The sequence below is a fragment of the Corylus avellana genome, chromosome 4 (assembly GCF_965113065.1).
Source record: "Corylus avellana chromosome 4, dhCorAvel1.hap1.2, whole genome shotgun sequence".
Classification (NCBI taxonomy): Eukaryota; Viridiplantae; Streptophyta; class Magnoliopsida; order Fagales; family Betulaceae; genus Corylus; species Corylus avellana.
This window is the reverse complement of record NC_142493.1, coordinates 718,283-737,800: the sequence shown is the minus strand read 5'-3', so window position 1 is coordinate 737,800 and position 19,518 is coordinate 718,283. Positions and strand designations below refer to the sequence as shown.

The 19,518-nt window shown below is 34.1% G+C and overlaps 2 protein-coding genes across 2 annotated transcripts; both read right to left on the bottom strand.

The window, feature by feature from the left end:
• Positions 1 to 3,212: 3,212 nt before the first annotated feature.
• LOC148586069 (protein SIEVE ELEMENT OCCLUSION B-like) lies at positions 3,213 to 8,172 on the bottom strand. Its single transcript, XM_088515236.1, has 4 exons — positions 7,787 to 8,172; positions 6,022 to 6,088; positions 4,217 to 4,639; positions 3,213 to 3,608 (listed from the first exon to the last, which is right to left on the bottom strand). Exons 1-4 carry the CDS (start codon positions 8,170 to 8,172, stop codon positions 3,213 to 3,215), a joined length of 1,272 nt encoding a protein of 423 aa, XP_088371362.1.
• Positions 8,173 to 12,183: 4,011 nt separating this feature from the next.
• LOC148586068 (UPF0481 protein At3g47200-like) lies at positions 12,184 to 17,288 on the bottom strand. The gene is made up of 2 exons (XM_088515235.1): positions 16,013 to 17,288; positions 12,184 to 12,261 (listed from the first exon to the last, which is right to left on the bottom strand). Exons 1-2 carry the CDS (start codon positions 16,946 to 16,948, stop codon positions 12,184 to 12,186), a joined length of 1,014 nt encoding a protein of 337 aa, XP_088371361.1. The 5' UTR covers positions 16,949 to 17,288.
• Between the last annotated feature and the right edge of the window lie 2,230 nt (positions 17,289 to 19,518).

The window sequence follows — 19,518 nt, the reverse complement described above, 5'->3', positions numbered from 1 at the left end:
TTTCACTCGTACGCTGGTTGAATAGAGAATGATGGGGAAAGCTAAAAACCCCATGCTCTGTACTAAAGCCTTGGACCCAAACGCATGCCACCGAGAAAACGCTAACATGAATTCGGGGGGCCTCATTGGGTTTTTTAACGGGCTCTCTTAAATCAGAGGCCACGTATTTTGCTTTGATTAAAAGTTATATGATGCTGTGCAATAATTAGGGGTGTCAACCCGGTCCGGTTTCCCGGTTTTTGGCCAAAACCGGAACCGGAACCGGGGTACCCCGGTTCTTGGTTTTGGGAAACCGGAACCGGAACCGGGACCCCGGTTAACCGGGGTCCCGGTTCCCGGCCGGTTCCGGTTTTACCTGGTCCGGTACCCGGTTTTTTAAAATAATTAGTGTTTGGAGCTTATTTTAGGTATTGGGCCTAAAATAAGCCCATTATTTTTTTCATAAGTTAGCTCATTTAAAAAAGAAACTATTAATCTTTTTGTCTAAATTAAAGAGGCTTTATTGTGATTGTTTCAAATAATTAAAAAATAAACCTAAAAAAGCATAAAAATCCTAAATAATCAATGTTTTTGCCTATATGAGCCTTAAAAATAAAAATTCAAATTTTTTAAAATACCCTAAACATAATTTTAAATTAGATACATAAATAAAACATTAAAACAATAAAAAGTATTGTTTTATATATATACTGAGTATTGCGTAATACTAAGAGTAAAAGAATTAAAATATATATATATATATATATATATATATATATATATATATATATATAATACCCGGTTCCGGTTTTCCCGGTTTTGACCGGGTGCCAAAAACCGGGACCGGAACCGGGGTCCCGGTTTTTTTTTTTTTTGAAACCGGAACCGGAACCGGGTCCCGGTTTTCCGGTTTCCCGGTTTCCCGGTTTTCCGGTCCCGGTTCCGGTTTCCCGGTTATTTTTGACACCCCTAGCAATAATGTTTATTAGGAAAAATAAATTAGATGAAAGAAACACGCTTTGTTCTGTAACTACTCTATTATAATTTTTTTTAGGCGTGTCAGAATCTAATTGGAGTGTTAAAGAGTGTTAAATACTTAAAACTTTTGGTTTCAATCATATGCGATACTTGTCAAAAATTATAAAAAACCTTATAGCATACATTTTTTTTTATCATGCAATTATCCTAAATGCCTATGTGGTTATTTCTTGAATTAATATTGTTAAAAAAGAAAATTCAAGGTTGATTGTAAGAGAATTCATTCACTATCTATTTTAATTCATATGCAAAATGAGATTGGGTTTGTTATAATGCTAAGTTTTCTTGAAGTCGAAAAAAGTTTAAATTTTTGAAGCGTTGTCTTAATTTGCAAAATGAGTGTTTGATTGATTCTTATATATCTCAATATGTAGAATATTATTTTAGAATAAGATTTTTCTTTGGTTTTCTTGGTTAACAAATAGATGGGTGATATTTTGAGATTTTGATTTTTGTTTAATTGTGTGAAGGAAAAGTGATTTACACACAAGAAGAATTGAGCATACTGAGTTTGTTGATAAGACTTCAGAGGCAGCAAAACTAATTAGTTCGGTAAGTTCCAAAGTGTTGCAGGGTGGGCGTAGTGGGTTCGCAATAGGCAAACAACAATAGAATCACAACTCTTCTTAAACAAGATTTTATCAAGAAATCAAGGCAAAAGAGATAGAAAATCACTTATAGAGTGCTTCATATTGATAGATTATTCAAAATACATAAACTTTGCCTCTTACATATTAGGTCTACCGTATTTATAACAACAAGCAAACTTGGAGCAAAAGTAAACCTAAGATTATTATGAAAATTTCTAGAATAATAAAGGGAAAATTACAATTAAATAAAATCCTAATTTAAATAACATAAATAATAAAATTAAATATATTTGATTGTTGGATTATCTGATTTGCTAGAATAAAATCTTCATTAATGTCCCTAATAGAGCAATCAAGTATTTCCATATTTGATTATTACCTTTATTTTTCGTCCAGCTTTTCACTATTTCTTTATAGCCCGTTTTAACCTAGTAAACATTAGAATTAGCCAAAACTCGCGAAACAAGACTTTGTAAATCTTTAAATTAGCTTTCTAATGCCACCAAGCTTGCTCAAATCTGATATTCAAAACTCGAGATATAACCTTTTTAGTAAAATTCGTCAGATGCGAATTTAACCAAAATTGGGTAAAACTGACTTGCATCACAAAGGCTGGTGGAGAATCAATCAGAACATGCCCTATGCAAGTAATAAGTTCAAGACAATTTTTCTTGATGGAATTTGTAAATAACTCACCCTCTAAGAGACTTGAGCCAGTCGCATCAATAACCAACCCGATCTCGTACCAATGCAGCAGAGCCAGAGTCATGACAGTGGACCCAAAATGGCAGAATCAATTACCCTTAACCCAGTTTGGTTCAAACCTTTTGGAAGAAAATGGCACCAGCTGAAAAGAAGCTAAAAAACGAGCTAAATGGGTCCTGCCAAATCACAAATTTCACCCAAGCATTTCATTAAACACTTGATGGGTTCAAAATACAAAATACAAAAGGATTTTTATTTAATTATTAGTGTAATTGAACTTGTTTAACATTAAACAAAATTGGCTACTGTAAATCACCCACTTGAAATTAGTTCTCAGATACTAGAGAAAGTGCAACTTGTAAGAGACAATCGTGGGCCAACTTAATGAAAAGGAAAGCACAATAACAAAATCTTCCTAATCTTTGAATTTCGAATTTAACCATGATTTATTTGTTAAATAGATTACATCAAATTTCACTCCATCTAGATTCTAGAATATACAGAAGTCTTAGCTCTTTCTCAAATACTACAATAATTACCATATGCAATAAGTACATACTTCTGAACCAGAAACAAAATTTGATGCATGAAGAGAGAAAGTCAAAGAATAATAATAATAATAACAATAAAATCAGCTCTGATTTAACTAGTGACACTAGAGACGTACACCATCCAATTGCAACAACATAAAACGATAACATTGGCATGAGATTAACATCGTGATCAAGGTGCCCCTTATTGTAGAATTACACAATCAAACTTCCTAATACTAGTGATACTAGCTAGTAACAAACCTAGAAACGTAAATCATTATTTCGTGGGAATCAATCCGCTATTTAATAAAACAGTCAATGTGGCAACACTTAAAGCTGATGGTGCACCTCCATGATACAAGGACAGTCAAACATTCCTTGATGTCGATGGCAAGGGACCAGTTGTAAGAAGCTTGTCATGGTACTCTTTGAAGCAAATCTGGAAGCCTCCCTCACTTACATCCACCTTCCACTCTTCAAACGCCTCTAAGACCTGCAGAATTGACGTCCCATCTTTACTGATTACCTCTAAAAAATTGGTCATGAACACAGCCCATCTTTTCTCATTCTTGAAAGAACGTAATAACTCTTGAACTTCCTCGTCAAAATCCTGCGGTTTGCAGCTTTTTCCAACGCGAGACAATTCGATGATAATGTTTGTTTCCCTTATGAGCTGATCCTCAACCACGACATTTACTTTTTGGGAAAATTGTTCAATCCATTTGTTGTCCTTGCCTCCACAGAGGAAAGTGTACTCTTCGATCTGATTGCACAAGATATATATGTTTAAACTCAAATTTTATTTGAAGGTGCATTAATTATAATTTCTGCCTAAAACTGGATGCATGAATATGCACACACATGTGTGTATGTATGTATTTGCAAGAGATATGTATGTGTATTCATTTAAGGACAAAAAATTTCTCTAAACTAGTTTGGGAGAAATTTTCTCTAACCTACTTTAATAGGTACCAAATGTCATTTTTTACATGTTTTATTTCATATTCTTAATAGACATTTATTATCATTATACTAATCTAGGAATTATGATCATCTCTAGTTTAATATTTGAACAGAGGAATTGAATATCCAGTTAGTTATATTTGAGGAGTATTTTTATCCCGTCAAAAAGTGAAAGGACAAAAATACCCGTCAAATATAACTAATTAGATATTATCCTGTTTAAATGAGCTAGAAAGGATCCAATTCCCTAACTTAGGAAGTCAAACATTGATTTTTTAGAAACTCAAACATGTTAATTAATTATTAAATGACACTTTGCACTTGTTAGAGTAGGTTGAAAGAAATTTCCTCCAAACTAATTTTGAGGAAATTTGTGTCATTCATTCAAAGTTGTGAAAAAGACTTTACTTTGTATGGTCCAGGTACACTCCTGTAAGATGACTTATACTCCCAATTCACTGGAGTGAAAGGGAAGGCACGCATTCGATGTTGTCGAATCCTTTCGAGTGCATCTTCGTTTTCCACGTCCCCTTGTGGGTTCATCACCACGATAATAGGTTGATTGTCAAATTGCTCCTTAATGAACTTGATGCTTGCTACTAGTGAAAAGTATTGCACTATGTACCATGACATCCTAGACTGCAACATCTCAAACTTCTTTTTTAGGTCGGTCCACTGCTCCACAATTGGGATCCATACAATTTTGTATTGGTCCCCCATCTCCCTTATTCCATCATTAATTGACTTCAAACCCGAGAGATCATTCTTGTGGATGTCCAAGCTTGAAATGAATAGTAGAAGATTCTTCTTTTTTAGCACGTTGATTCCAACCTGTTAAATTTGTGCAAGACAATTGTGAAAATTCAAGTCAACACTTCAATAAATTATTCTTAATATGTCCATTGCACATAATTCAAACGAGGTGCCATAATATTTAGTTTTGTATGTAAATGTAGTTATGACTGTAATATAGTAATTAAATTGATGAAGGAAACATTACGTACGAACAAAGTTGAAAAAGAAAAGCATTTTGAGGGAGGGTCAGCTGACGGCCTATCAGGTTGGCCAGTTAGAAACCCATTGAATCTATGTTGGAAAGTTCAGCCCCAAACCTTTGGTTCGATTATTTTTTTATTGGCCCAATAATATTTTGGATTTGGGCACAATCTTGAATGTTATCGGGAGTAGAGGGAAGGGGTCGATCAATAGGGATCAAATGCCCCTCTTAACACCAAAAATTTTCTTTACACCTCTATAATTTTTTTTTGGATGTCGTGGTTGTTCAGTGTTCAGAGATTTAGGTTAATGCTGAAGGAAGAGGACGAGTTTGAATTATAATCCTTTCTATTTCAAATGAACTGAATAATATCTAGTTAATTATAGTGGATAACTAATTTAACTAAATGATACGTTTAATATTTCTGTGGCGCCGAAATCCATATAACTGCTGAATGGCACTTTGTGTCAACTTCTCTTCCAACAAATTAAGCAATATTTTCTGTATGCTAAATATCTTAATTTGTTATTGTCTAGCATTTTGGTAAATTTCCCCCATGATTCCCTGAACAAAATCGCTACGTACAATTCCTTTGCAATTTGTAGTGTTCCTATTTTTTATGAATAGTTTTAGGAATTTTTTAATGAATATTTATTTAATGGTGAAGATGTGGAAGCACTATAAAATAATGAAATTTGAATAAATCGTGACTTGAATCAATACAATAAATAAATGATCTAAAGAGACCTGAAGTTACAGGTAAATGGAACTTCATTATGATGCAATGATTAGTCTTATTTACATTGAAAATGATATATTTAAGACTATTAGCAATAAAGAGATCATGCAATGATTTCAATATAAAGATTCGTCGAGGACAATTGAATAAATTAACGCTAGAAATGACAAAATAAATTTTAAGTTATATTTTATATGTTTTAAACAATAATTAAATTTTGTTAGTTATATTCTTTAATTCGTTTTGTTCAACTTTATTTTTTAATCTTAACCCCATCTAAACCAAAATTCTGACTCTACCATGGCCAAAAATGATCTTAATCAACATTTCATTTTTAATATTATTTATATAGTCGTAACTGTTATATGAGCCGCAATTTTATGTGGTGAAAAAGTGAGAATTTTTTTTTTAAAAAAAAAAAAGAAAAAAAAGAAAAAAAAAAGGGTATGTTTGCATGTTTTTAGTTGTAGAGCTAACCATTTCGTTGGTGGAACCGTCAATGAGAGGTTGCATAGCATCCCTGGCCAAAAGTTTCTCCAAATTTCTTCATGTATCCAGTTTCTCTGCAATGAACAATTAGAATTTTTGGTCAGCATTGTTTCTCACTTAATTAAGCCATGCATGTGCAATAGATTCAATGGAAATTGAGAGTATCCATTCAGTACATTTAGAATGACAAATTTGTCTAAAAAATTTGCCCCCAAAAGAAAAAGACAATATCACCCTCTTTTTTTCTAGATAAAAAAGTGGGAGGGGGTGACCAGTGTAATTTTTTTCCTTGGGTGTGACCATCAGGGTTTTCACCCGCTGTGGATTAATGTTCGGTTTGAGCCATAACTACTACCTAGGAAGGTGAGTCGGCACTACAGCCACACCAAAGTGCAAGTTGGTAAAGCCCATTCTTAGTAGCATTTAGTTCACGGACTACTACTGTAAGCAGGTTTGAACCCGTGACCACTAGAAAGAAAGGAGGGGAGAATTGAACCTTATCCCTTACCAACTCAACTACCACCTTGGTGGTGACAATATCACCAAGGTTCTAAATTGATACTTTCAATTTCATTTAAAGTGAAAATAATCCGTTTCCAAATTCAATGGGGCATGCTTAATTCTTTATGATTGAAATCAGCCCAGTGGCTAACCTATTTTAAAGTGGCACGTGCGTATCATTTTCTTGGCCAAGGGCAATAAATCCTGTGTCTTGTCCCTGAAAGCAAGCAACATGGTCATTAATTTGCAATAGATTAAAACCATAATATTATCTATCAAATATTTGATTTTGACACCCTAAGTGGACACGTATAAATTGGCCTGTAGGCAATTACATTACAACAAATCTGATTATTGTGACATGACAATTATTTGAGCATACATAGTACATGTCAAGGACAATAACTTACTTATCTATCTAAAAATTTTAAGCTGATAGGAATAGGTAAATTTAATTACTTAATCATTACTTTAACACTCTCACTCACATGTGGGCTCAAACTCATTTTTAATGGGTGAGGCCCAACACATAGAATATTTAATTTAAATGGGGTGATTTGATTGAGTCAAGGTTCAATCCCAGGACCTTTGACTCTCATACCATGTTAAATCACCAGTTATTCTAAAAGTTTAAGTTGATAGGAATAAGTAAATTTAATCACTTAATCATTAATTTAACATATTCGACAAGCATCTTTATTTTATATAAGAAAGTTATTCATGATATTGAACAAAAGTTTAATATTAGATTTTAATGGAATGCTAGAGCTGAAGTGGCTTGGAGAGATTTGTGTGTTCCGAAGGAGGAGGGGGGTTTGTGTATAAAAAAGTTGGAGGTTTGGAACCATCATGCTTCTATGTTGAGGCATATTTGGAGTATTTTTGCTAGATCATGATCTATTTGTGTGGCTTGGGTCATGGTGTACTTGTTGAGGGGTAGGGAGTTTTTGGAATGTAAATATCCCTCAAAACAGTACATGCATGGACTTGGAGGAAACTCTTAAAGTTACGAGATGTAGCTAAGAAGTTTCTGCATTTTGATGTTGGAGATGGGCAGGATATTCGTCCTTGGTTTGACTGTTGGCATCCGAGTGCAGGCTTTATGATATTATGGGCATCATGTTGTTTTGGAAGTTAGAAGTAAATTGGACGTTAAACTTTCTTCTGCCATTGAGGGGAATTGATGTTGGTTTCTAGTACTGACGGAAAATTGGTATAATATAGTCTTAATCCAATTGTTCTTTTAAGGTACCCAAGGACTCTACCAATTGCTTTCAAATGTTCCGTACTAGGATTGTTCGTATATCTAAAAGGTTTACAAACTACAAAGGAAATATCTGGCCTAGTGCAATCCATTGCGTACATTAAGCTACCAATTGCACTAGCATATTCTAACTGAGCAATTGCCCTACCAGAATTCTCAATTAATTTAAATGCAGAATCATATGGGGTACTTGCTTCTTGAATTCCTAAGTGTAGAAATTTAAGAAGCATTTTCTCAATGTAGTGAGACTGACATAGAGCATAGCGCCCACTATATTTCTTTATTTTGATACCTAAGAGAGTATCAACTTCCTTAAGATCTTTCATTTTGAACTTTGAAGTTAGATACTTCTTAGTTTCAGATATTCCTTCCATATTTATTCCAAATATCAACAAGTCATCCACATAAAGACAAATAATAACACCATAACAATCAGTGAATTTAGAATAAATACATTTATCAGCATTGTTATGTTTAAATCCATGAGATAAAATAACAGAGTCAAATTTCTCATGCCATTGTTTTGGTGCTTGCTTTAATCCACATAATGTCTTAACTAATTTGCAAACTTTCTTTTCATTTCTAGACATAACAAATCCTTATGGTTGTTCCATGTACACCTCTTCATCTAAATCATCATTTAGAAAAACAGTCTTAACATCCATTTGATGTACATATAAATCAAAAATAGAAGCTAGTGCCATAAGCACTCTAATGGATGCTATTCTAGCTACCGGTGCATAGGTATCAAAATAATCTATGCCTACTTTTTGTTTAAATCCTTTAGCTACCAATCTGACTTTAAATGTTTGAAGAGGCCCATCTGTATTGTATTTCCTTCTAAATATCCATTTACATCCTATAGGTTTAGATCCACGAGGCAAATCAACTAAAACCCAAGTATTATTTGACTATATTGAGTCCATTTCATCATTAATTGCTTCTCTCCAAAATGCAACATCTCTTGAAGCCATAGCTTCTTTATATGTTTTAGGATCTTCTTCTATATTTAATAAAATAGGTATTTTGTTTAGAACAATTTCTCTGTTTCCTTCCAAAAGGAAAATAATAGCCTGCGATGACACAAAATCAGGATCCAAGTTCTTTTCTTTTATATCTCTTTGACTTCTCCTAGGTTCAGTTAAAGCCTCAGGATTTTTTCTTTTATTTTCCTGAGATAAATTAGGATTTAAGTCAATTTCTGGTGTTTGAGTAGGATTTGAAACAGTTTTGGAATCATTATAGAATTTATTTTCAATAAATTCTACATCCTTTGATTCTACTATGATATTAGAATCCAAATTCAAAAGTCTGTAGGCTTTTGAATTTTCAGCATATCCTACAAAAATACTCTTCAAAGCCCTCGGTCCTAATTTTGTTCTTTTTGGGTCTGGAACTCTATACAAGGCTAAACATCCCCATACCCGAAGGTATTCCAGATTTGGTTTTCTACCTTTCCACAATTCATATGGTGAAACTTTAAAAATCTTAGAAGGTATTCTGTTATACACATGGCATGCTGTAAGCAAAGCTTCTCCCCACAAATTAAAATTTAACTTTGCATTCAAAAATCATAGCATTTACCATGTCAACTAGTGTCCTATTTTTCCTTTCTGCTAAACCATTTTGCTGTGGGGTATATGGTGCACTAGTTTGATGTATAATGCCATTTTCTTCACAATATAGAGAAAATTCGGTAGGAAAGTATTCACCACCTCTATCACTAAGTATCTTAATTTTCTTTTCCCTTTGATTTTCAACAAGAGACTTATAACATTTAAACATACTGAAGGCCTCATCTTTACTTTTCATTAAATATACATATGTATATCTTGAAAAATCATCAATGAAAGTAATGAAATATCTATTGCCTCCTTTAGTTAAAACGCCATTATGTTCACAAACATCAGAATGCACAAGTTCTAATAATTGTGAATTTCTATTTGTTTTTGGGAAAGGTTTCTTTGTCATTTTCTGTTGAATGCAAATTTCATGAAATTTCATTAAAAACTCTGAATTAAGGGTATCCAACTTTTAATAACCCATTTTCGTTATGATTTTCTGTTAATTTTTGTCAAAATGCCCAAAATACCCATCTATTTTTTTTTTTTTTTAATCTTTTTTATAAAAAACAAAAAAATTGCAAAGAAATTGCAAAGATGTTGCATATATATATATTTTGAAAAAAAATTTAAATGCCTAAATCTTTACAATTTTTTATTTTATTTGTTTATAATAAAAAAAACATTGGTATTTTAGAAATTTTAACAAGATTTAACGAAAAATTCTAATAGAATGGGTAATTGAAAGAAATTAAAAGTTTGATAGCCTTAGTTGAGAGTTTTTCAACTTTGAAGGTACTTCCAAAATGCGTAGAAGTTCATGAGGATTTTGTGAAGTTTCCCCTAACTTTATTATATATATATATATATATATATATATATATATTTTTACAAATTAATGTTGCAATTTAAAATTGATGAATTAATTAAGCAACAATTATGATTTGCCAATTTAATTAATTAATGACCGATTTGCATGTCAACCATATATGCTCATGTGCTTATCAATCTTCTGCTACCCTTGAAAGGCATACTTCCAAGTTCCAAGCACAAGCACAAGCACACCCAAGAAATTAAGGCTCCCAATATCCTCCAAAATTAAGAAAGAATCAATACTTCTGCTTGACCTAATCAAGTGTCATGTCCTACATTATTGAAGCATATATGTTTTTGCCCATGATATTTCATGGTTTCAAACAATTCATATTAAAAACTTTTAAAAGTAAGTCAACTTTGAGATTCAATCTTAACCGTTACTTATTAAAATAACAGCATGTAAGCTAGATCCCAAAAACACACCCACATCAAAAGCCCTATATTTAACCTACACCAAGGGATATCCATAGTGATTCCGATTCCAATGCATTGGAAACACTGTAGTAATTACCTAATGCTCTATTAAATTATAAATAAATCATTCTCTCTCCTATCTCCTTCACATGTCCCAACAATTCTCCCTCCTCTCTCATTCTATCTGCTGAGCGTTGGAAATTGCAATGATAAAAAGAAATAATGCTATTTAATTCATATAGGGAAAAAGAAAAAAGAGAAAAAAAAAATAATAAAGATAAGAGTAAAAAAATATTATTTAATTAATATAGGAAAAAAAATAAGGAATTCTATTGTGAAGTGTTTTTTTATAGGGAATCAAAAAGTAGTTTTATTCCTTAAATTTAGGGAAAATGGTTGAGAAGCTGCCGCTAGTGCTCTAAATGGAGATTCACTAAAGCTGGTGTGCTCTCTGCTGGAATTCAACCCTAGTAACTAAAGAGATTTTTGTAGTTTTGTGTTTGTTGATATAAAATTCAATAATTCATAAAAATAAAAAATAAAAAATAAAAAATAAAAAAAACTTACTCATCGTTAGTGAGACAACACAACTGAGTTCTGCAAGCTGCAACAGTAATGATAATCCAGTAGATACCCTTGATGAGAAGACCCACATAAAATGACCAACTGATAATTTTTTTAAGTTCACCAATTGTTTTCCTGCATTTTTGGAGGTCTAGGTGCTTTAAGGTGACAGGTACATGTTTTGGAATCTTTACTGATTCGACAAGTTGGTGCGACGAGTGAAGCTCGGGAAGAGCCAAAAAATCCTCATAATCCAAAGCAAAAGCTGCAAGTGTCAATACTGCCTTAGCATTCCATCATGAATAGCTTGAGAGTTTGCTAAGTATTGACATCGTTGTTTTGTGTGCAATTTCCACACCTGGAGCCTTACTTGCCATCTGACATTACATATTTGCGATTGTGAAAAAAAAAAAAAAAAAACGTAACTATATAGTAACAATGATCATATTCCTCTTCTTGGCTGTGGAAAGATATCTTAAAGTCTAAGCCAATCATCTCTCAAGGTGCTTGCCATACGATTCATAGTTTTTCCTCCCTTTCTGTTTGGAACTCCTCCTGGATTCCTACTGTGCCTTTTTTCACCCCCACTCCTCTCCTTCTGAGTAGGTCCTCTTATCCAGACTTGATAATATCAGATCTCATTACCCCAAATGGCTCTTGGAATCTCCCTCTTCTGGTCTCTTTGTTCACTTCCCCATGTGTCAAAGAAATTCTAAAGATTCCAATCAGCCCTAACCTTTCCACTTCTTTTCTTTGGACCCCCTCTTCAAATGGCAATTTTTCTACCTGCTCAGCTTATAGGTTGATTAGCAGCCCTAGAACCTCTACTGTCATTTCTCCTCTTGAGTCTAGCTCTTGGAAGGCTTTATGGAAGTTTAAGCTTAATGCTAGGCTAATTTTGTTTCTCTGGAAAATTGCTTGGGACATTCTCCCCTCTAAAGTCAGGCTGAAAGCTATCTTCAATATCCCTCATTCAGAATCCCTTTGCCCTCTTTGCAGCTCTGAAGATGATTCTCTTTCCCATCTCTTCTTTCGTTGCATTTTTGTCTATTGCAAATTAAAACTTAAGAGGTTAGAAAGTCTTAGGTTTGGAAAACAACAGAGAAGGTGGCTTGTGTCTGTTGTCATATGGTGTACGTGGCCTATATATAATATTCATAGACCGGGAATCTGAAAGATAATTAATTCGCACTAGGTTATGCGCTTGTGTTATAAGATTTCAACAACTACTACCATTGAAAAATGAAAATTATGAGTCGCAGGATTCGAGAATTAGTAAACTAAAAAAATAAAGGTTCACAATGATTGAAAATGCTTCGAGCGTTAACCACGTGAATATATAAAAAGACTTGAATAAAAAAAACCAAGAAACTCCAGCTTCATCGTTGATGCTTAAGTTCTATTAAAAAAACACATAGGTATTGAAAGTGCTGCATGGGAGTGTTGTTGCAGCTTGGTTTTTGCTTTCCTGGCCTCTATTCATGGGGACAGATTGGTGGTAGTTGATTTTGGCTATTTGTCTATGTTTCTTGGTGATGCAGAGATATAGGTTGTGGGTGTACAGATTCTGTGGATTTTTTCTTGTTTAGATTGCTGTCTACCTGTCTTATTACTGCATAGTTTTAGCGTTTAGGAAACTTAATTGGTTGTTTTTTTGGAGTTTCTAGTTTAAAAATAATTAGAGAGCATTGTACTCATTTGTTGATATATATATGAAAGATTTACTCATTTACCAAAAAAAAATAAATAAATAAAATGTTTCTCACATGTTTATTAAAAAATTATATATTTTTCATACACTAAAGAATACGTACGTGATAAATTTATAAATTAGATTGGTGATCAAAATTTCTCCAACCCAATTTTTTTTAAAAAATTATTTCCATTTTAATTTAGCTGCCCTATTTCTAATTTTCACGGCTTTCTTGAAATTGGAAATAGGTTAATATATATATATTACACATAATACATATATACTATGAAAAGTACAGCATGAGTAGCGGAAAAAGACCCTAGAAAATATAAAGTCATGTTGATGGGTCGGAAATGGTAGAATTAATACAGAAAACGCACATGGACATGCATGGTAGATTAATTAACTATTTTATAGCATAACTCTTAATGAACTGTTTGACAATAACCCATCTAATCATTTTGAATCCCACGTAGAAAGATCTCCAAATCTCAGTACTTAATAAAAAATCACCTTGAATCTCCAAAAATGATCTGTTTAATAATAAACAAACCTATGGAACAATTTTTTTTTTAAAAAAATTTTGCCAACGTGGTTCATATATAAATAAACCTGTCCTGAAAAACCTCGTCCTCATAGCAGTCGTTTTGTTTGAACACATCTAGTCAACGACATCACAGCCAACATTTGGTCTATATAAGTTTCATAATTTTAATCATTTACATCACACCACAACACAACTGGCTGGTAGCGTGGCATCAGATTAGGTTGGCGACCACCGCCTTACCATCAGATTTGGTTTGCGATCGATCGCTATAGGCAGGGGTCATCACACAACAATATATTTTTTTTTATTTAACTTTTTTATTTTTAAAAAGTGTTTTATATATATATTTTTTGAAGTATTCTAAATTTTGAGAAAAAGTGTTATATAAATATAAAAAATTATTTTTATTAAAGATATGGATAAGTGGCTTAATGTTAAAGGCTCTTCTAATTCGCTCCTAGGTGAGAGGCTTGAATCTCCTCCATTACTATAGAAACATTTTTACCTATAAAAAAGAAAAAGAAAAAAAGGTAATTAGGGTGATTAATAAACAACTCAGAATATATGATTATGGTTTTTAATGATGTTTTAGTGTGTCCATTTTATGATTTGGGTTTTCGCATATATGGAACTCTTGAGATATTGTTTAAACTATTAATTAGGTATGTTTCACGCTATAGAAGTTCAAAATATATATATATATATATATATATATATATATATATATATATATATAATTGAATAAGGAAAGGGTTACAGAGAAGGATCTTTCCCACTTCTGATCCGATCAGAAGAAGAAGTGAGAGATCCTAAAAACGAAAAAGGAGTGGGCTCCCCAACAATAAACGCAAAATAAGTGGATGAGGTAAGTAAATGCTTAGAAAATTTTTTTAATAGTCACATATATGCAATATGGTAGAGGATTGAGCATGTTTTACTTTTCAATAACATGTTATGAGCCTAGCAAATTTTAGAACATGTTACACTACTTCAAATGGACGAATGTGTATCGATGTATAATGGCCATGCATGAACATACTTTTTAAGATTTCTTTTCTCACTTTTGCACCACATAAAATTATACTTTTCTTTTTCAAATTTATCCTTACATAATGTTTCCTTCGTCAATGTACTATACTGTCATAGTTACATCCTTTAATTTAGACCACCGTAGCGTAGTATATGTTCAACAAAGGCCAAGAGAAAAGACTAGTTGAGTAACAAAAAGTTCTTAATATTCTAATTTTACATTGATTTTGTACATATGGAATAGACACTAAAAAAAAAAAAAAAACTTAATTAGTAACGTTTGGAATATGGACGTTTTTGAAAAATGTTGCTAATTTGAGGCGTTTTACTATTCAAACGTCCCTATTAAAAAATAGTGACATATGAACATTGTTACTATTCACGCATAAATATGGACATATGAATAGTATTACTGTTCACATGTCCCTATTCACGCATAAATATGGACGTTTGAATAGTAAAACATGAATAGAGACATTTGAATAGTAAAACACCTCAAATTAGTAACATCTATCAAATGTCCCTAATTTTAAAAATATTGGCGCTTGAAGTTTGCATTTATAACAACCATCTACACATAAAAACTTCAAAATTCCTCATCTTTTGATTTCACACACATAACACTATATATATATTTTGAAAAAAAGGTTGGATGGCTACCGATTTCCAAATCGATATCCACCCTTGAGGGAGGGGGTGGCCCACGAGCCTCCCCAGAGGTGGTTGGGGTGGCGCCAGCCACCTTTGGGATGGCTCGTGGGCCATTCTTGAGGCCGCGGGTGGCTTGTGAGCCACCCCTGAGCCTAGGGTGGTTGCCACCCCTCTAATTTTTTATTTATTTTATTTAAAAAAATAAAATTAATTCGAGTTTGTTTTATTTTTTATTTTTTTAAAAAAAGACAATTAATTTTAATTTTCATATTTTATATATTATTATAAATATTATTTTGGGAAATTTTTTTTTTTTTTTTTTAAATATTAGGGACATTTAAACAATACAAAACTTCACATTTCAAAAGGTGATGTGCAAACTAGCTATTGCCATGTCCCCTTTTATAAGGGGATGTGTCAGTGAAAATGTCCCCTTTTAGGAACATTTTTCACTATTTAAACGTTCATAATTTTAATTATAGTCACTTTATTTGAAACATTTGCAAAATGTTACTATTTGAGCGTCCCTAATTAAATAGAGACTTTTTTGGCCTTAAAATATCACCTTATTAAAAATGTCCATAATAAGTTTAATTGTGTTTTTTTTTTTTTTTTTGGTAGTGAGATCAAGTTGTACGAGATACATGAATAAATGTAATTATGGCTTCAGTTAAAGCTTTGGCATTATTCTTATAGCAAGTTATACTTCAATTTATTTTCTGTTGCTAGTCTAATTAAAGTAAAGTTATAATAGTAGCACCTCGTGGAATTTATAGACGTAGAAAAATAAAAGGGTAATAATGTTGGGGCGTTACACGTGATCTAGATCTTGAGTGCCGCATTAGAAAATAAAATGTAATCAAAATGCAATCCAATACAGTTAGAACTACAGCTACTTTAATTTGGGGATGCGATTGCACAGACGGCATAATGGACAATACAGTTTGTATGAAAGTGAGGATCAACGTGAGAGCAACACCTATTGAAGCAGCGGCAATCCAAGGAGTGCCAAAATAATCCCGCTTCAAGGAAGTCAGCCAACCATGCGAAGGTTTCTCGTAGAAGTCTTTCAAATCCTCACAAAGATTATAATATTTGGAACTCATGGTTGAATATACGATACCTGTGCTCAGATTGTTGATAAAACTTGCATCGTTGTTACCTAGCCCATTAACCACGATCCCCTTCTGACTAAGTAGATGCACATCTCTTTCACTCTTGATAAGAATACTTAACATGATAAAATAATCGGTAACGTATTCCGCATTTGGATAGTAACATTGCTCCAAGGCCATGAGGTTTCGAGACTCTGTGAAATCGTCCAAAGTAAAATGTGGGATTTTTAACACACCCTTTTCATAGTGTAGGTCAAGGTCAAGTAAGCATTTGCTTGAATGATTCACCTCAAACTTCAATCCTACCTCATCCAGTTGGGTTGCACCGTACACATACGGTTCTTTTTTAGTTTTTCTCTTGGGTAGACTTTGGGGGAGGTAAAATTTTCTAAGCAAATCAACAAAGTGCTTTACATTTGGATCAGGATTGTGATGCAAATTTTGAATGTTGTAAACCCTAAAGTAGTGAAAGGTAAGCTCAATGAAGGAAGGTAAGTTTGTCTGAGATGAAAATGCAAGGTCAAATAATTTCTTAATAATAAAGAAAGGAAGTTGATTTTCAAGTAACATAAAGTCCAGCTGCATCCTAGAAGCCAACCATGGCTTTTGTACTATCTTGTCATCAGGTGTCCATGCTGATTTTCCCTGGCGATATCTGTAAAAAATCTCAATAATGAAGCTCGCATCTATTAAGATCATTTTTCACAAAATCATACCTGCTAAGTGGAATAGTCTCTGCATAATATTGACGAACACTCTGTTTTGACTCTTCAATAGTGCTTATTAAAATCTCTATGTCTATCCCGGACCGGTCCACGAATCCCTTGAGATAACTCTCTTTATACTTTTCCATGCTTTGCAATTTTTTGTTGTCACGATGAAAGGGCCCTATTGAAATAACCTGAGGAGTGTAGACATTTTCGTTCAATTTGCGAAGGTGATCTGGAACCTTGTAGATACAAGGCTCGGATGATGAGAGAGGCTGTACTTTCTTTAGCATTTCTGTGATGTCAATTACCAAACTGTCACGTTGATATTCATCAATTTGTTGAATTTCCGCACTTGGTGATTGTTTGAGAAATCTGTTCGGCGAAGACCAGGTGGCAGCCATATCTAACTAAACCGCTGAGATTGATGGGGGCTTGTTAGGAAATTAATCCTATTTCCCAAGACTCGTGAGATGCGAAAAATAAGAAGAATGCGGATAACAAAGATTAGGCAATCAAATCACACACAACACAAAGATTTAAGTGGTTCGGCTTAACAAGCCTACATCCACTGGCGGAGACGACCCGGAGAAAATTCACTATCAAAAGATGAGTACAAGAGAGTAACAGGTGAGAAAACCACTCAAACCCAAAGCCCCAAATACACCCAATTCTCACTTTGCCCAAAGGAGAATAATAACAAAAAAGGGAAAAACAAACTCTCTCTTTTTCTTGCTCTCACCTTCTTCTTTCTCTCAATTGCTTTTGGCACACAAAAACACAAAGAGCCCATGCCTTTATATACTAGACAAAGTCGGTGCTTCCAAAGACCCAATACAACATGTACATAAGAGATTTCCAAGAACCAAGAGGAAAAACCAATACGTGTGGGACAAGCATTCTAACTCCTAATAGGAGAAGGAATCCAAGTACAAGACAAGCTTGTAGATAAACCAAAAAACTGGTTGGGTCCCACCATAACTTTCTTGGTGAAGTGCAAGGCACGCATAACAATCTCCCACTTGACTTGAATTCCACCAAGTCGCAACATAGTGACTCTCCTCCGGATGTCTCCTCCGCCTATCTTCAAGCTCGAAGACCAACTGAAGTTACGCACAGCTTCAGTTTCTCAATAGTCACACCTTTTGTCAACATGTCTGCTGGATTCTCAGTTCCACGAATCTTCTCAAGTAACAATTGTCCACTTTCAAGAAGAGATCGAATGAAGTGATACCTCAACTGTATATGCTTTGTTCTTGAATGACACGCTGGGTTCTTCGCAAGAAAAATGGCACTCTGACTATCACTGTGTAGAACGCCCTTCTCGTTCTTCTTTCCCAACTCATCCAAAAAACCTTGTAGCCAAACCATCTCCTTTCCAGCTTCTGTCACGGCCACATACTCCGCCTCGGTAGTGGAAAGGGCTACAATTTTTTGTAACCTTGAGGTCCAACACATAGCAGTATCTCCTAGAGTATATACAAACCCTGTAGTACTTTTCCTGCTATCAACATCACCCGCTAGATCAGCATCCACATAGCCCTGCAGCTTCAATTCTACACCTGTGAAACAAAGGGACATATCTGAAGTTCCTCTCAGATATCGCAGAATCCACTTGACTGCCTCCCAATGCTGCTTCCCTGGATTACTCATGTACCTGCTCACAACTCCCACTGCATGTGCAATATCCGATCTAGTACAGACCATTGCATACATCAGACTTCCAATAGCTGAGGCATAAGGTACCTTACTCATGTATGCTTTCTCTTGATCCGTCTTCGGTGACTGATCCTTGGTTAGTCTAAAGTGACTCCCCAAGGGTGTGCTCACTGACTTAGCTTCATTCATGCTAAATCTGCTAAGAATCTTCTTCACATATTCTGTCTGTGAAATCTTCAGTGTACTATTGGCCCTGTCCCTGATGATTCTCATCCCAAGGATTTGTTTAGCAGCACCCAAATCCTTCATTGCAAACTGCTTTGACAGCTGGTTCTTCAACTTGTTGATGTCTTCCATACTGGCCCCTGCAATGAGCATATCATCTACGTACAAAAGTAGAATAATGTAAGAGTTCTTAAGACTCTTGACATAGCAGCAATGATCTGCATTGGATCTTGTGAACCCAGTACTGCACATGAAACTGTCAAACTTCTTGTACCATTGTCTTGGAGCTTGTTTCAGACCATACAAGCTTTTTCTTAGTTTACACACTAAACTCTCCTTCCCCTGCATTGCAAATCCCTGTGGCTGCTGCATATAAATTTCTTCCTCTAACTCACCATGAAGGAACGCTGTCTTCACATCTAGCTGCTCTAGATGTAAGTTCTCCGCCGCCACAATGCTCAGCACAATTCTGATGGTTGTCATCTTCACCATCGGAGAGAATATGTCTGTATAGTCAATTCCTTCTTTCTGCTGGAATCCCTTGACTACTAATCTTGCCTTGTAGCGTTTGCTACCATCATGTTCACCCTTTATTCTGAACACCCATTTGTTGTGCAAAGCCTTTTTACCTGCTGGCAACTCAGTCAGCTCCCAGGTCTGGTTAGTCAATAATGAGTC

What these genes read in the sequence shown, in the direction of transcription:
- LOC148586069 (XM_088515236.1), bottom strand. Translation starts at nt 8,172, where the DNA reads ATGGAAGGAATATCTGAAACTAAGAAGTATCTAACTTCAAAGTTCAAA. An exon ending in GCAATTGGTAGAGTCCTTGG is followed by an intron (nt 6,089 to 7,786) that starts GTACCTTAAAAG and finishes GGATACATGAAG; the next exon opens with AAATTTGGAGAAACTTTTGG. An exon ending in ACGGTTCCACCAACGAAATG is followed by an intron (nt 4,640 to 6,021) that starts GTTAGCTCTACA and finishes CAAATTTAACAG; the next exon opens with GTTGGAATCAACGTGCTAAA.
- LOC148586068 (XM_088515235.1), bottom strand. Translation starts at nt 16,948, where the DNA reads ATGATCTTAATAGATGCGAGCTTCATTATTGAGATTTTTTACAGATAT. An exon ending in AAGTAGCTGTAGTTCTAACT is followed by an intron (nt 12,262 to 16,012) that starts GTATTGGATTGC and finishes AATTTGCAATAG; the next exon opens with ACAAAAATGCAACGAAAGAA.